Source organism: Lasiosphaeria miniovina (genome assembly GCF_030549165.1).
Source record: "Lasiosphaeria miniovina strain SMH2392-1A chromosome Unknown B0T26scaffold_4, whole genome shotgun sequence".
Taxonomy (NCBI): domain Eukaryota; kingdom Fungi; phylum Ascomycota; class Sordariomycetes; order Sordariales; family Lasiosphaeriaceae; genus Lasiosphaeria; species Lasiosphaeria miniovina.
Genome location: NW_026848223.1, coordinates 3,535,623 through 3,552,137, shown reverse-complemented (window position 1 = coordinate 3,552,137; position 16,515 = coordinate 3,535,623). Strand labels below are relative to the sequence as shown.

Below are 16,515 nucleotides of genomic sequence, written 5' to 3'. Positions count from 1 at the left end.
CATCCGCAAAGTCCAACCCTTCGGCGCTCAGCATCCTGCCTCAGCTGAGAGACGAGCAAACCAGATTCAAAATCTGGTCTGGCAACATAGGAGCCCATAGAACGGGCACCAGCCCGCTGGACTATCGCCTCCGAGACGCCTCACACATCAAAACCCAAGTTGCCAGCCTCCTCCGGGACCTGGATGGGCTACTCCAAGACACGGCCGTCATCGCTAGCGGCGAGCAGACGCCCTGGGACCAACTCGACGAACCGCTCAATCCGGAACTCGACTTTGACTCGGACTCGACTCCGCCGAAACCGAACTTGGGCAAATCGCTACCCACATCGCAGACGTAGTCGACTGTCTCCTCCGCCTCAATGTGACGATCCGCAACCCGGCCCCCCATGATCGATACGTGTCGTCAAAGTTGACCGACACATCCTATTTTGAGCCTTTTGACGTACAGCACGTCTACTCAAAGTTTGAAGTGATCCAACCATGGCTTGCCGAGAGGCTGGGCAAGGCCTCTCGAGGAGGCGACAGCCTGAAATACTGGCAAACCCACCATGAAAAGCTTCTTTTGGACTTGAGGAGCATGAACAGCCCGAACAGCACAATGCCACCATCGTCATCTCGGGTATCGGCGAGGCCGAGACCATCGCGTCATCAATCCCCACCCAGTTGAAGGAAGCGACGGGTTCCAACACAACAGCCCTTGATCAACCTACCATTCCGTTCTTGAAGACGACCGATCAGATGCTGGAGTGTCCCAAACTTCATATGCTACATCGATGGCGGCCGGCTCTGAGAGACTGAGTGTGTCTCCACTCCCAAACGAGGCGCAGAGGGGCCCATTCCAGTGCCCATTCTGCTTCATGATGATCGTGGCGGAGGACAGGGTCGCCTGGAAGTAGGCTTACTTGCTCCTGCATATCTGATGACGCTGATAACGGGACGCTAACTGATTTGCGACCAAAGAAAACACGTCTATGCAGATCTGCAGCCCTACGTCTGTCTCGAAAAGCATTGCATGACCGCCGAGCGAGAGTTCTCCCGCCGCCATCACTGGATGGATCATGTTAGGCAGAATCACTGGAAGACGTACAAATGCCTTCTTGGCTGCGACTCATCCTTTCCATCCTTTTCCGCATGCCGAGATCACTTAGACAGTGCGCACGCCTCTGCCAGGGCGCCAGGCGAGACCGAAGCTTTGGTCAGGCTCGGCGAACAGTCACTCGACCTCGACGCTGGAGTCCCCTGCCCGCTTTACCGCGATAATCTGGCTTCAGCAAAGCAGTACCAGCGCCACGTTGGAGGGCATCAGTAGCAGCTTGCCCTGTTTGCCCTCCCTTCTTCGGAGGCTGACAGCGATATGGAAAAGGACGATAGCGGCGACGATGGCGACAGCGACAAACCTAATTCGGGCCCAGACACAGCAGCTTTGAAAGACACGGATGTGGGCGATGAGAGGAAGAAAATCGGTGAAATTATTATCGAAATCATAGCACTGAACGCCTTTCCAAACGTTTCTCATTTCGAAACTAAGAAAATAGTTTGCGTTGCCGCCTATGACAAACATCAACGAGAAACGGCGTGGGCCTACATGGATGGACAATCCAAAGTCATATGGGAAGAACAAATCAGATTCCCCGTGTACGACTCCGTGTACAACTTACTGGAATCCCGCGTGTATAAATCCGTGCACGACTTGCCTCAGTACAGGCGCCTGGACATCTCGATTGTCGATAGGGCATATGGAGGAAGGAATGTGATGGGGAAGTTTTCTGCCAATATGATCATGCTTATCAGAGAGAGAGAAAAGAATGTGTCTTCGATAATTGGCAGCTTCTTTGAAAACCTCGGAACTCTTGAGTATGAAGTCGCATTTTATCCTACCGAAGCCGAGCAAGAAACTGCGGCTGTGCCGCTACCGGAAGAAGACGGCAAGATGACTGCAGGCGGGAGTGCAAGCGACGGCAACAACAAGCTTCCCTCCGATGGAAGCATCCCCTTGGGTGGCGTGCTAAACCCTGGCGAGGACGTGATAGACTCTGACGAGGACGTGATAAACCTTGGGGAGATAATCGGCACACTGACTTTTAGCGTCAAAAGACTCCAGTCACCAGCCTTGAATGGAGCCGAGTGGAATGAGAAGCTGAGTTACCGCGCGATCTGGGGCAAAGACTTGAGGAAATCAAAGGCAGCCGGCTTGGAAGGATCGGCGGTGGTATGGGATGAGCAGTTTGAGTTTCCCTTCTATGACTGGGCAGTAATTCCACCGCTGCTGGTGATGATTTTCGGTCATAATCCCCACGATCATTTGACGGGGTTTGGTAGTGCGACGGTCGACGTGCGCAGATTCATCGTCGCGGGGGGGAGCCGAACCAAAGCCACGATCCCAATCAATGGTAGTAAACATCCCGGCAAGCTTGAATGCGAATTTGTATTTATCGACAGTCGACCCGAAGCAGCCGGAACGCAACCTTTACCGCCAGTGCCAGACGTCGAGGACCATGCCCATGGTAGCGAAGACGGCGGCAGCGAAGCGCCTGCTTCCGCCGGCCTCGCCCCAGACGCCGTCTTGAATGACTCTGAGTTCGGCGTCGAGATTGGTACAATAAGCCTTATAGTCATCAAGGTCAAGAACCTGCCAGCTAATATAGCGAGCGAGGGGGCGAAGGATCTAATATTCGCTATTAGTCTGGGCAGCCAAAGGAGATTCTTGATGGCAAGAATGGACTCTCTCGATGACCAGAGATCGGCAGTTTGGAACCAGGTGTTAAGGTTTGCTGTCTACCGCTGCCCCGAAACTTGCCCCCTAAACACCACAGTCTCCTACAACAGTGATAGAAGCAGAAGAAGTGCGGGGATCATCGGACGAGCGTCGATTGACCTGGACGACATTGTGGTGGAGGGCGGTAGCGAAAGGGAAAACTGGTACCGATTCGGCAGACGTGGCATGTCGCTCCACTACAGAATCATCTATCACAGCCCGCCGATAAGGATGGAATACGGGGGCGGCGGCTCCCCAAAGTCGGCCAGAAAATGCCACCACGAACGCAGCACAGCCCAGAAAGGAGGGGGGGGGGGGGCTAGATTAGACCTAGGCGAAGCAGAGCTGGCTGCCGCCGTCCACCGTTGCATCCTAGTATTTTTTTAGTATTAGGGGGTGCGTACTTCATCCATTACATTCCCTACTATGTTTTGACCGCATCTTTTGGGCCCCCTGAACAGAGCGTTATTGACCCGGGTGGCCGGGCTGCATAGTAAGTATATGGGCAGCTAGATAGTAATTCATGATTTTACTAGCCTAAATTGGAGTCTAAGTATCAGTATCTCAACTGCCAGCAGTTGTCAAGGACCCACAGGTAGGTGCGACGAAAAAGTAGCTAGGTGCGCGCATCAAAGCTCATGAATAACCCCCCATCTGATGCCCCGCGTTCCTGAACCCCTGATTACTGCTCCTTACCCAAGTTATGTTTCTATTTCGGCTTTTGCGTCCCTTTCGGATCTTACCTCGGTCTCAGCTTCTGAGTCTGCGTGTTGCCAGCCCCTGTATCAATTCCAGAAGTCGAAGGGCCCGGGGCCGCATTCCTCGCCAGCGTAGAGGATATTGGTCCGCTACCGCCAGTAGTGAGCGTTGAGACGCTAGGCTTATTGGACTTGCTAGCCTGTTTATCGCCGTCGTCATCGTGACCCCGCGTCGTGGGAGGTCTCCTATTACGGCCATAGGGCGGCGACGTGCAATTCTGGCCATTTTTATCCTTTTCGAACGCGTCCACGAGCCAGCCTATGAATGCCTTGGTTGAACCCCTGGACGCCGAAAAATAAGGTGGAGCTATTCTATTTGTGGTCAAGGCCCAACGGCCACATTGGTTCAATTCACACACACAGTCCAAAAACGACCACCTGGATAACTGTAGCCCATTCACGATTACCAGGTTGGACCTTTTTAGCTTTCCCATAGCCATCAGAAGTAGTAACAACCATCCCAGTAGTAATCATACCCATCGCAAACCCAGTCTCATCAAAGTTGTACGTATCTTCGTCAAGGATACCGTACTTGGCTTTAGTATTATACACAAGGGCAAACCACTCGCGAATAATCTTTGGATCTTCGCATTTAGCCCTCTGGTAGTCATATTTACGCGAAAAACGCGTCCGGAGGTCTGGTTGGCGTTTGACGAAGTTGTGAGCCTAGAGCTTGCCGACAGGGGGCGCGTCGCGTTCGCGTAACAGTCGGTTGGCCATATCTTCCACAAAACGAAGCCGAGGAGGAAATGCGCGTGCACATAGCTCAGATATATACTGAATAATTGTATGCTCCTCTAGATCTGTGAGTTTTCGTGAATTGGCTGGAATATCGCGTCGTGAAGGCCGACCGACGCGTCGGTTGTAGAGAGTAGTGTAAGGAACAGAATAGATCTTTGCTGCAGCTGAAAGACGGAGTTTTGGGTCTTTTCCAAGAGCTTCAAGGGCTAAGTTTAATTGTGCTTCCTTTGAAGGTAGTGCTACATTGTGTGGTGGACGAAAACGTTGCGAAAGGTCGAGAGGGTGGGGTGGTGTAAAATTATCCGTTCGCTTATATTATCCGTTCGCTTATAAAATACGTTAGGCGCAGGTCGCGTATATGCTAGGCCACATGACTACGGTATCTCGGCTGTACCCACCTTTCCTTTTCTTCCAAATACAAGCACTTTTGGCCCTCAATTGATGCAGCGTTGTATGTGACAGGTGGCTAGCTTCGTATTTTTCGCCATGGATCACTACCACTCCCGTTTGGCGGCATGTACGCTGACGATCAGCGCAAAAAAACGGTCTAGCCTACCAACGATCAATCCTTTGACCTTCTCACCTTTGCGCGCACCAACCCACCATACGACACAGAACCAGGCAGCGTTGGAGACGATGAACGCATGTTCACTATCACGGGCAGTCTGGCAAGAAGGTCTTTTCAGGGTGGTCATGGAGGCACACATGTCTTGAAGCAACGTCCGCGTCGCCAAGATCTACGATGGCATTTATTACCCATTTGACCCATTTGACTGCAGAGAGAATATGCGACAACGGTATGTATCTAGCCGATCAAGACTATGCTTATGAATACCAGGCTTACCAATACATGGAGAAGCATTCTGACAAGGAACTTGCCGGACTCGTCCCAAAGTACTACGGGTCCTGGACATTCCGGCTCGTCACGGCTGGCGGGCCTCCCCTCGAGCGCTGGGTGCGCATGATACTTGTCGATTATGTCAAAGGCCAGACCATGTTGGATATTATCGACCGAGCTACTCGCGACGAAAAAATCCAGTACGATCTGTTACCAAACGATCATGACCGTCTCCTCGTGATCAAAAACGTGATCGAGGCTGAACTGGCCGTCGTAGGAATCCAACTATATGATCCTCATCCAAGGAACGTTATTGTCAAGGGCGACTGCAGCATAACATTGACCGACTTCAATCGTGCCTCTGGCCGTCCCACACGTACTGAGGAGTTACTTCTTCCTCCATGGTCGCCCATCTCGCGATACTGGGACCTTGAGGAGTTCGCAGAGGAAGGAGGCGGTCAGTGGGCCGGCTGGGTTCCGGAGAAATGGCTTCAAAGCAGAGATTTTTTTCGGGAATGGGCCTATGGGTAAGATGAAATGCGAGGTCTCCAACATAACCACTCGTTCCTTGTCAATTACCGGGAATTTAAGAGCTTCGCAGACCTGCTTGAGCGTTGCTACAAAGAACCTGGCACCGACCATGCCGTGCCCACCACAATCATCGATTACCGCCAGCTATCCGCTTACCCGAGAACACTCCTCCCGCCTCAAGATGGTACGCTCACACAGGTAGCCCCTCTTCCTAATTCCGCCACATTCAGCCCATGGTCGTCACAAGACGTGGTAACAGGCCCCCGGCCCGAGTCTCAGCACAGCCCGCCGCCGTCAATGCAGTGGAAAGAGGGTAAGTACTTCGTAATTCCGAAAGATACACCTTAAGCTAACCACTGTGGGTAGATGAGGCGATGATCGTTCTTCCGCCTCTGAGAAACATCCCGCATTTTCCCGGGCACTACGGTATTGTAGGAGCCGCGATTCAAGACGCCGTAACGGATAATGTTATAGGCGATCAAGAGGTTTCCAAGGTCGTCGAGACATGTTGGGAGTTCTCTGAGGCGGTCCGCAAGAAGGTAGACCAGGACTGGAAGGCCAACGCACGTGCGTTGACAATCGACGGCCGGGCTCTTGGTGATGCCATCAAAATGACTGCGGAAGGCGACGATGATGCTGAGCCCACCTTACATTCGGATATTAATCTTCTTGCCGGTCAGTCATTCTACTTCCGCATCTGCACAAGAGCGACTACTAACCAATGAGAAGATGCGGCGGGTGAGCTCCAACCTCGAGATTCAGCCAACATCGAATGGCCCCACCAACCGTCGCTTGTATCGTTCATCCTTAATAAAGAGTATGCAATCCAAGCCTTTCGAACTCTAACTCGGTGTCAAAAAATCAGATTGGTCACTCTGGATAGACCTTTCGCCGATGATACTAGTCTCGGCGCGTATATCAGCTTCACAATTACGTGGGACTTAGCCCAACAATTCCCTTTACACCCTAGCCCACCCCCAGACAACATGCCCGCTAACGTCAAAGTACATGGAATGCCCAGTCTGATTGCCGAGGAAGGGGTTCATTTAGCTTTGGAAGAACTAACGGCGTGTACTATGACATTCCCCGATTATCCTTACAGTCCTTTTATTACACTTTGGGTTACATTGGCTACTGCTAAGATGATCGTGACGAAATTCAATATAGCTAGCTAAGGAGACCACACCCTTGTAAAATAGCCAGAGCTTGTTGGGAGGACTCTATCTTTTTTTCTGGAAGGATAACGGTGACATGTCCCTTGGGGCTACCAACATGCTCCTGGTTCCCCTTATCATTAACTCGTGGGGTACCACCTTCGATGAACGCCCAGCCAGTCCGCCGGAACGGATGATAATCTTTGAGGCATGAAGGTTCCAGCATGATGGTACCTTGATCGCCCAAGACAACCTCCGACATTGTCGAGGGTAGTGGCTGCATCAAAACCTCGAGAGCAAGAACTTCGGTCAGGTTATTTTTCTGGAGGAAAGAAACTAGCTCAGGAAGAAAGTCGTTACTGAGATCGGTCAGGTTTGGAAGAGCGCCGACGAGATACTCGTATGGTCGAAATCCTTTATCGGTTACAACAAAGGTGTGCCCATACAGGTTGTCGAGGTCCAAAGAGCCTATAGCAACAGGCTTCGTCCAACGGCAGAGGGGTTCTGTGGTGTCCTCTCCAACGAGAACATTCCCCTCTTCGATATTAAAGTGACCATGAATCAGGTGTATGCCGAATACCTTGTCCACGCCGTACTTGACGAAGAGTTCAGCGAGCTGTTGGAGGTGTTCTTCCTTAACGGGAAGTTGATCAGCATCGCCGCGAAGTGTGTTGTAGCTATATAGATATCAGCTTCCGACAAGGAGTTGCATTGGGCTAGCAGGGTACATACAGCCGACGGCACTTCTCTAGGTCATCCAGCGTTGGACTCCGGTGAAGACCGGGAACCTGGACTTCACAAGACATGACTTGCTATAGAGGATCCTAATCGGGAAGAGATGGTAGTAATGGTGATGTGCGAAGAAGTTCTATGCTCAGGCACGGGTTGCAAGGGTGCTGATGCGCCCGCGTCTTATATGCAGGATGAAGACGCATGTGCTGGGCGCCGATGGAACGACGTCGGCCCCCTTCCCCTCTAGTGGTTTATAGTCTCGGGCAAGCATTTACATGCGATCAGGCGCGGTTAATTTAGCCTAAACCTAGCGATGCTTCCTGATTGGCGGGTTACTATCTTGGTATATCTGAACGATCCTATCAGCAGAATGCCGAGCCGAAGAATCCCACGTCTCCACCAGCCGGATGCTGACGACTAACTAAATGAACGCCCTCGTGATTATTGCGCACCCACCCATCGCGACATCTCGGCGTTGGAAATATCGCTCGCTACCAAATTCCCAGTTTCTGAGCCAATTTTGAGTTGTCGCAGATTCGGCTGTAGCACATTGTCACCAGAATCGGAAGTTCCTGAAAGCCCCCCTTTTGCCGAGACCTCCTTCTGCCGAGACCTCCTTCTGCCGAGACCTCCTTCTGCCAAGAATAGACCCACGCGTCTGTTTTCTCAACCGCTTGGGCTAAGTCATTCTTATTTTCTGTCAAGAAGCCTTGGATATCGGCTATAGAGAACGCCCCATCTGGAATCTTCCCGCCGAACTCTTTCGCCAATTCCTTAGACTCGTCGTTCTCGTCGCCGTAAATTCTTTGGAAGCACTGCATCGCTTGCTTGGGCGTTGCGTTATTAAACTGAACATTTTTATCAATTCTCGCTCCCGTTCGCCTCTTGGCGTCGGCGCTGGTCCTCCTTGCTTTGGAGTTCGGCCAATTCGTGTCTTCGCTGTTTTTCTCCACGTAGACGCTGTTCTCTTGTAGCTGCCACTGCAGCTGTTGTAGCCTTATAAGCCGAGTCATCTATTGTAAAAGGCTGTTTTGTGTGCTGCGGGTCCGGTTGTCGAGATATGTTTTTGTACCAGGCTTGAAATTGACGAAACCAAAACTTGACAGGGCAGCGCCAATTGACCGTGCGCAGTACCGAGCAGGAACTGCATTGATTGGGTGCTGTCACGGCACAGCGCATTTCGGGTTCCTTATCGCATTGCCGTGTGACATCACTTCCCAATAAGCCCAGTTAGGTCTAGCGCATTAGTCACGTGGTTGCGAGCCACTCCGCCCACAACCTTTTCTGCTGATCGCACAATTCGCGATTCTTCTTCTTTTTCCTTTTTTTCTCCTTTAGCTTAGTTTTACACTAAATCAATACGGTATATTGTTGGCAACAGTCCTTCAAAACCTATTAACCGTGACAGGTGCCTTGTCCTGTTCGGTTCATCAAGAGCTTGATATGGCTCAGGTGGACGTGTTTGTTGTCTCGTCTCGGGTGAGCGGGGTTACTGTGTAACCGCCACAACTGAGCCACTCAATGAGTGATTAGTCATGAGAAATGCTTTAGACCTGAAATGCTCTACAACACGGCGAGGAGACTGAGCCGATGCCGAAGCCCCGCCTTACCCGCTAATCTGCCACTCATCACCGCCTCATATGGATCGTGCCTACGGTTCTTGTCGTCCCCAAGCATGACAAGCGCCCGACAGGTGTTCATAGGCCTTGCCAATTTACGCCACGGAGCTATCGGCTCAAGCTTCAATTCCCCAACACTTCATGTTCAGCTGCAACAACTACCCGGCACCAACCTGCCGAGCACCTTCCACCCACTCTCGCTTCCTTCGGCCAACAACTTATCATCCTTTTCAACTTCAATCTATCAAATCCATTTTGCAACATTAGTCGCACCGATTGAGCGCGCTTAAAACAGGTTATTTTGCCAACGATTGCCGACCGCAGAAATTTTTCTGCGAGCGCCTTCCGGCTACGCGCCTCGACTACGAGCGCTTCCTCCAATTAGTCAAGCCACAGCTGCCGAACCAGCTAGCAGCACCGCCCAACCTGCCTAGAGCGAAGAGCCCACTCCCCAGTCTCCCGCTTTAAACTCCGGCCGACATCGCCATCCTTTACCACCCTCAACGGTCAACTCCACTTCGATCTCGAGCCGCTCGTATTTGCACATCTTCGCCGCTATTGCCAGCCTCAATCTCCCTGTATCGGCATGCTCCATCAACACTAATCTCTCCATCACGCAAGAGAGCGTGGTCCTAAGTCTCCTACCTTAGCTTTGCTCGGGCCCCGCATTGTTCACCTGCCTATCATTTAACAGGCTTCAGCTCCATTAAGGTTAGCCCTTGGTTTTGAGTGAAGAGTGCAGCCTACTAATTGTTTATATAGATGGCGCAAATCCTGGTTTGCAGAGCTGCTATTGCCCGGCTCGGTGGCCAATTTATACTCGGTATCCCCGCGGTTCCAGGGCCTCTCCAAGACTGTCATATCGCGGAGGCGGCGAAAATCCTCGGCAGCCGCTACAAGCAAATCCACTTTCAGGTCGTCGCACAACCATCTAGTGGGTTCAATTAGGACTGGGACCACTCGAAGGGTGTGCCACGCGACGTCATCGTCTTCTTTGAGCATGACCGCCGTTGGCATGTTCTCCACATCGGGATTCACCGCCAGTATTGGAACCAAGTAGACGCGGTATTCGAGGAGCTCGGTGACCCGGAGCATCCGGTGCACGAGCACCGTGCCGCAATCTTGAAGGCTGTTAATGAAATTGGGTGGTGGAAAGAAGAGAATCTATGGGCTGGCCTTGAGGGCGACGTCGGTATCGAGCAGTTCACTTTGGACGTTGGTGCAAGCGGCTACTTGGTCATTATGGCGGCAATGTTTATTGCGGAGGTTGGCGAAGTTGATGAGAGCTACCTAGGACTGTCCAAGGCGAAGCGGGAAGTCAAGGCTTTGTTCGAGAGTGTTTTGCAGTCCTAGGCGTCTTAGGAGTTGCTAGACCCTTCCCAATCTCCTTGGTCTAGCACAACCTACCTAGCTTCGTATATCTATGCACTTATAACGGGTTGTAGGGGACAAGGGAACATTGGTACTTTCAGACTACACCTAATGAATGTTCTAGAACGCGCAGGTTGATTCATATTCTATCTCCGCCCACTTTTCTAATGTAGGCAACCGCGTGAGCTTGGCCTCTCAATGTAGGAGTTAGCGATAGTTTTACGAGTATATCGAAGGTTGTCAATCTTTTCTGACTTTTGGTAAGCCTTGCCTAGTATTCCGCGTCTAATGCCGGATACTGAAGATAAATAGATTGGGTATAAAGATTGTCGTCCGACAACGGGGCCCCTAGCCTTGCGTAGCGAGGCCAACTCCTCTCTCCGTACCAGCCCTACTCTGAGCGTCCCTTATGTGAAGAACGCGACCGACACGCCCTCGCCATTCAGCCTAGACCTATGGGCACAAGACATCAGCACTTCCGAGGCAAATGAGCTCAATGCCAGTCTGTACCCTGAGCTCCCCGACACTATAGACCTTTTCTGCCCAGTTTACGTCACTAACCTCTCATAACCGAGACAAACCGGAGTCCGGCAACGTAATATCTACAACAGAAGGCTTTGGGCTGTGGGAGAAGCCACGGACAGGCTCGGAGGGCAACCCGGAGGTTCCAGAGATGTGCGAGCAACTGTCACGGCATGGCCTGGACAGGCTCCTGTTTGGAGTGTGGTCCGTGCCTGACGTATCACGTGGCCCACAACTACCCATTTCTCCGCGCCCTGCGCGGTCCCCGTCATAGCTTCCTTCTTCATCTTTAGATTCTACGAATTCAGCGATGATTACTGCAGCCCTGTCTCCTTACGTTGACTGAGCCGTGATAGCAACTCGACGAGACAGAATGGGACAACATATGATTACCCCTACCACCCTACGAAATAGGCAGGGCCGATGGGGGCAACCCCACACTAGCAGCACAAGCCGCGCATCTCCAGCCTGCGTGGACATTCGAATCACACTCGGGAATTTACGATGCAGGACTCCTTGACCCTGCTCTGCGAGGACAGAACGCATCAAGGAGCACTCCTCCTGAGACCCAGGACATGGAATGGAAGACAGCACTCCTAACGACATGGAGGACTACCTTGTTGAGTGTGTGCTCGAGGAACGGGGCAACTTTTTTTTTCTCCAGTCGAAAGACAGTACCTGCTCGCGGCAGCATCGAAACCATGTGTCCGACGACTTTATCGACCCATTTGAGGCCAGCTGGAAAGGGTACCATTTGGATGTCAACGTGCTGTATAAGATACCGGCAGGTCGGTCGCCGTTCCGCATCCAGTTCAAAGACTGGCCATGGGAGAACGCCACAATCTGAGCTACCCCTAGGGACTTAAGCCCAGAGGTTAAGGGACTGTGGCCGAGTAAGTCAAGGCTGCGAGGCCGTAAATCCTTTAGGGCCTGATCGGCTCGCCGTTGCGGTGTCGTTGCGGTTGGGAAAACCTGCACAAAAAAAATCGCATGGGGCCTTGCAAGGCCACTAACCCCAATCGAGTGGTAATTTCCCACATTTATCGACCAAATTTGAGGCCGAGCGCCCGGAACGATCCGTCTCGATTTATGCAATGTATCTTCGCGGGGCTCTTCGTGACACCCTGGTCAACGCCCTTCATATGGTATAGTGCACAGCCAAATCTAGTATGGTTGGCTTTTTCCCAACAGTACGGCAACCCTTCTTCGAGAAGGGTTGCCGTACCGTCGAGATCCTACGTACTGCTGCCAATGGCTTCCATTAATAACCCTCTGCTCAACGCCGTCATCACGAAAGCTGTAGTGGATGTAGCCCTACAGTATGTTGATCGCCGTCGACTACTAGGGCCACGCGACTGCGATATTATCCACCCAGAGGGGCCCTCGGGGGCCTGCCATCTTGCTGAGTCGATTCTCAGTGGCTCGGATACCCAATTCGTTGATCTTTTTCGTATGCCAAAGGCCGCTTTCCATCGATTGGTTACATGGCTACAAGAGCATACCGGGCTCAAGGGGTCCAGATACCTGACAGCCGAGCTAAAGCTTATGATCGTGCTATGGATATTCGCCCACGACGAGAGCCAGCGTAATGCTGCCCACCGGTTCCGAGTCAGCCAGTCTACTGTGAGCTCTGTTATGACGGATCTACTGGACAAGCTCGTACAGCTACACTGCGCATTCGTCAAGCCAAAAGACGATGACTGGCTCGACCCGTCTATCGACGATGCATTCTACGGTTGTATCGGGGCCATTGATGGTACATATATCCACGCCTTCATTCCAGAGCCTCAGCAACACCAGTGGCGAACCCGGAAAGGCTTTATCGCACAGAACGTCTTCGCCGCAGTCCGATTTGATGGTGCGTTCTCGTACGTACTCGCTGGTGCTGAGGGCTCAACACACGATTCTACGCTCCTTAGCATCGCTACTGCGAATGACTTTGCGGTCCCCTCGGGCCGGTTCTACCTTGCAGACGCTGCATTTGGTGGGCATGTAGGGATTCTTACACCTTATAATGGTGTCAGATATCACCTCGAGGATTGGAGGAATGCCAAAAACCCGCCGACCACAGCAAAAGAACTATATAACATCCGGCACGCACGCCTTCGGGTTATCGTTGAGAAGGTATTCGGTATTCTAAAGAGGAAGTGGAAGATTATCCGAGCTACTGCGCCAGAGTACTCGATACGAAACCAGGTCCAGATCGTGTACGCAGTCACTGGTATCCATAACTTCCTTCTTGACACCAGCGATGAGGAGCTAGTAATTGAGGCTACACAAGAGGTGTTGGATTGGCTATTGTCAGATGGACAAGGGTTGCATGTGGAATAGAGCTCATCCCAGCTGAGCTCTGGTGTGGTCATCCGAGGTGAAAAGAGGCTCAGGGGAGCTGAAATGAAGTGGCTAGTTCAGCTGGTGCGGCTGCTTTTGCCACCACCATTGCCACCATTTACAACTATAATAGAGGCCCTCTGGCAGGACCAAAAAGAACAAGGAGGAGGGATCAATCAAGAAAGTTGAAGTGCTGAATCCAACAAGAGGCTTGTCGGTATGCTGAGCAGATAATTAGGAGTCGGTATAGTAAGGATATCCGGGATGCTATTGCAGAGGTTCTATGGAGGGAGCGGGATTTCTAGCTAGTCTTCCATGACTCGGTCAGAGCCTCTTTAATATCCCGGTCTACAGTGTTCCATACAACAGCATTTGAGTGCTCTTTTAGCTGCATGATACACGTTACACGCTCTGCGGGGCTTAACTGGATAGAGAAGTTGTGCATAAAGTCCTTGATCGCAAGCTGGATCTCATCCTGCCCTTTCAGGCGAAGCATGGCCTCAGCCTGCTTAACCATAGCTTCTGCTTGCTTCATAGAGGCCTCAGCTTGCTTATCGAGGCTCTGGGCCAGTGCTAATACCTCTGGATTTGTATTGGCTTTCCGAACCCTCCGGTACGACGGCGCCACAGAGGGTTGGCGAGAGTTAGCATCAGTAGCTGAGCTCGTACTCAGGACCATGGCATCCTCGGTATCGCCCTCGCCCTCGTCGTCAGGCGTCGTAGTAGAGGGGCCAAAGGCATTACCCGCGCGGATAATGTTACGGCCATGACCAGACTGGTTGGCGTATATCGTCTCATAGTCTGACAGAGTAAACCGAGCAGTCCGAAGCCATCCAGCATCCTTATATTGCAAAAGGAAGTTATTCCAGACTTCCACAGAGCCTTCCACCATCCTCTCTTCTTTGTTATATTTCGCACCTGACTTGTTAAGGAAGGTCTTGATCGTTCGGAATCGCTTCTTCTCGTTATCGTACTTGTCCCTGATCTTCTCTGCTGACCAGTGGAAGTCTGGAAAGGATTCCTCCATTGTAACAGAGATCCTCTGGAATGCCGGCCGCGTCTCGGTCAACTTGTTGATACGGAACGCTCCAGCGATAGCCTCGTCTCGGAATAACTCGATAATCTTCGCCTGCATTTCGGTTGTGTAGATGATTTTCCTCCGCCTCGTACGCGGGGTCGACGAAGGCGCGTTAGGTGTCGGCTCGGAAGTAGGGCCGTCATCGGAGGCTTGCAGGCCGTCGTCAGAGGGTAGGTCATCGGCTTGAACAACAATAGAGGCCTCAGGAGCAGGAGACTCTACTGCGGTTGCCCTGATGCGGGGTCTTCTGGGCATCTTGACGATAGGTGGGTTGCTGTCGTGGCTGTATTTTGGTCAAAAAATTGCGGGAAGACAGGGCGGAAGTCACACGGGACTATGATTAATTAGGAAAAGCCTAGTTACAGGGGGTTTCGGGGTACATTGGCTGTGTCTCCACTTTAATTATGCACATGGCTCGTATCTTTTCCCAACCGCAACGACACCGCAACGGCGAGCCGATCAGGCCCTAAGCTGGCAAGGCCTTGCCAGAGCAGCAGGTGCACCACCAACTTCCACACGCACGATCGAGAGGGCCATGGGTACACTAGACTACCGGAAGTGTATTGCTTGCGAGAAGGGCTTTGTTTCCCCTGCCCACGCCAAACGAAGGATGGAAGTAGCCAAGCTTTCACTCTCCTATCGTCCTTTGCCTGAGAATTGGCGCGATATAAGATGGTCAGATGAATCCCACTTTGGTGTATTTCCTGAAGGAAAGATCCAGATTATCCGGAAGCCTGGGGAGCGCTATTGCCCTGACTGTATCCACCACGCTGAGGAGCCTTCTAAAGGCAAGGAGGTTGAGCGATACCATGTGTGGGCTGCTGTTGGCTGGAACTTTAAGTCACCACTACACTTTTATACGGTCCCAACAAACACTAATGGAAAGATGTCCTTGGCTATATATCGTAGTATACTAGAAGAAATGGTAGGCCCTTGGCTAGCACGTGGGGATTCTTTTGTTCTGGAAGAAGATGGGGATTCTGGCCATGGTGGTGGAAACTGCAAGGCTAGTAATATGGTAAGGAAGTGGAAAGAAGAACACCACCTCAAGCACCACTTTAATACCCCTGGATCCCCAGACCTCTCGCCTATAGAAAACTGCTGGCGTGCAGTGAAGCAATTCGTACGTGCACACTACACTATAGGAGCTGACTTGAAGGCACTGATTCTGGAAGGTTGGGAGCGAATAAGTCAGGAGACTATTAATAAGTGGGTGGATTCTATGGTAGTGCGGATGCAGGATGTGTTAGCTGGCCAGGGTCAGATGACTGGGTGGTAGAATACCCAGGTGTAACCTGCTTATAGGTAGGATTCTGTATGGTGGTGGAAGTACCGTGTGGGTAATAGAGGTCTTTTTTTCTGGCAACCGCTTGCGTGGCTAGAACCCCCTTTCTTTCTGACAATTACCTTCCTGTGAGGACCCGTCCACCAAACTGGCCCTCAAGCAGCCAGAGCCGCCCAGAACCCACGGGCCTATCAGAAGCCTCCTCGAGGCCCCACCTACCCCACTGATAGATGCAAACTTGTTCGCGCGCACACGACGCGTTGTTGGACTTTTCCTTCTTTCCCTCCTTAGTTTAGAATCTTCGTCGATAGCACCCAATGGACTGAGTTCACCTCAATGCCTTGCCCTGGTCGTGACACTTCCCAGGCAAGTAGAGAGATTGAGCTTTAGATTATTACTATATAGTTAACTATATGAGATAAGGCTGTATTATGGTCGCTATATTCGTAGAATTTAAAGCTAAGGAAAGAAAAAGGAAAGGAAGCTTCTAAAGCTCGGGCAGGGCGCGGGGAAATAGGTGGTATTGTAGGTTATATAACGTGGTACGTACGGTGTAAGGAAAAGGACACCCCAAACACCAACTTCGCGCACAGGGTGCGCGCCCACCACTTGTCACCAACTGGCTAGAACACTGCCAGTTGGCATAAGCCACTGCGCCACGCCGTGGCGCCACACCCCACAGACTGGTGCCCGGGCCTGAGCCCCTGAGCATGTATATAAACAATGGCCCTCGCCCACCTTCCTTTGCGAGGGCCAGGTTGAAGTCTTACACCAATACTACTCATTGCTCGCCCACCTTC

The 16,515-nt window shown here is 51.8% G+C and overlaps 5 protein-coding genes across 5 annotated transcripts; 3 read left to right on the top strand and 2 right to left on the bottom strand.

Moving 5' to 3' along the window:
• Positions 1-1,354: 1,354 nt before the first annotated feature.
• On the top strand, positions 1,355-3,516 carry B0T26DRAFT_676057 (uncharacterized protein; the record flags this gene model as incomplete). The annotated part of the gene is made up of 5 exons (XM_060439926.1): positions 1,355-2,766; positions 2,833-3,015; positions 3,217-3,248; positions 3,334-3,350; positions 3,457-3,516. 5 exons carry the CDS (start codon positions 1,355-1,357, stop codon positions 3,514-3,516), a joined length of 1,704 nt encoding a protein of 567 aa, XP_060296591.1.
• Positions 3,517-4,740: 1,224 nt separating this feature from the next.
• On the top strand, positions 4,741-6,348 carry B0T26DRAFT_776756 (uncharacterized protein; the record flags this gene model as incomplete). Its single annotated transcript, XM_060446622.1, has 7 exons — positions 4,741-4,771; positions 4,876-4,961; positions 5,034-5,051; positions 5,093-5,549; positions 5,637-5,807; positions 5,883-5,936; positions 5,990-6,348. 7 exons carry the CDS (start codon positions 4,741-4,743, stop codon positions 6,346-6,348), a joined length of 1,176 nt encoding a protein of 391 aa, XP_060296590.1.
• A 571-nt stretch (positions 6,349-6,919) lies between these two features.
• B0T26DRAFT_599220 (uncharacterized protein) lies at positions 6,920-7,565 on the bottom strand (the record flags this gene model as incomplete). The annotated part of the gene is made up of 2 exons (XM_060435686.1): positions 6,920-7,454; positions 7,510-7,565. Coding segments are annotated over 2 exons (591 nt in total), but the record flags the coding sequence as incomplete, so codon positions are not given.
• A 173-nt stretch (positions 7,566-7,738) lies between these two features.
• On the bottom strand, positions 7,739-8,666 carry B0T26DRAFT_710877 (uncharacterized protein). The gene has a single exon (XM_060442005.1). It carries the CDS (start codon positions 8,520-8,522, stop codon positions 8,001-8,003), a length of 522 nt encoding a protein of 173 aa, XP_060296588.1. The 5' UTR covers positions 8,523-8,666; the 3' UTR covers positions 7,739-8,000.
• Positions 8,667-9,890: 1,224 nt separating this feature from the next.
• Positions 9,891-10,481, top strand: B0T26DRAFT_676055 (uncharacterized protein; the record flags this gene model as incomplete). Its single annotated transcript, XM_060439925.1, has 2 exons — positions 9,891-10,043; positions 10,077-10,481. The coding sequence occupies 2 exons, from the start codon at positions 9,891-9,893 to the stop codon at positions 10,479-10,481; spliced, it is 558 nt and encodes a 185-aa protein (XP_060296587.1).
• Between the last annotated feature and the right edge of the window lie 6,034 nt (positions 10,482-16,515).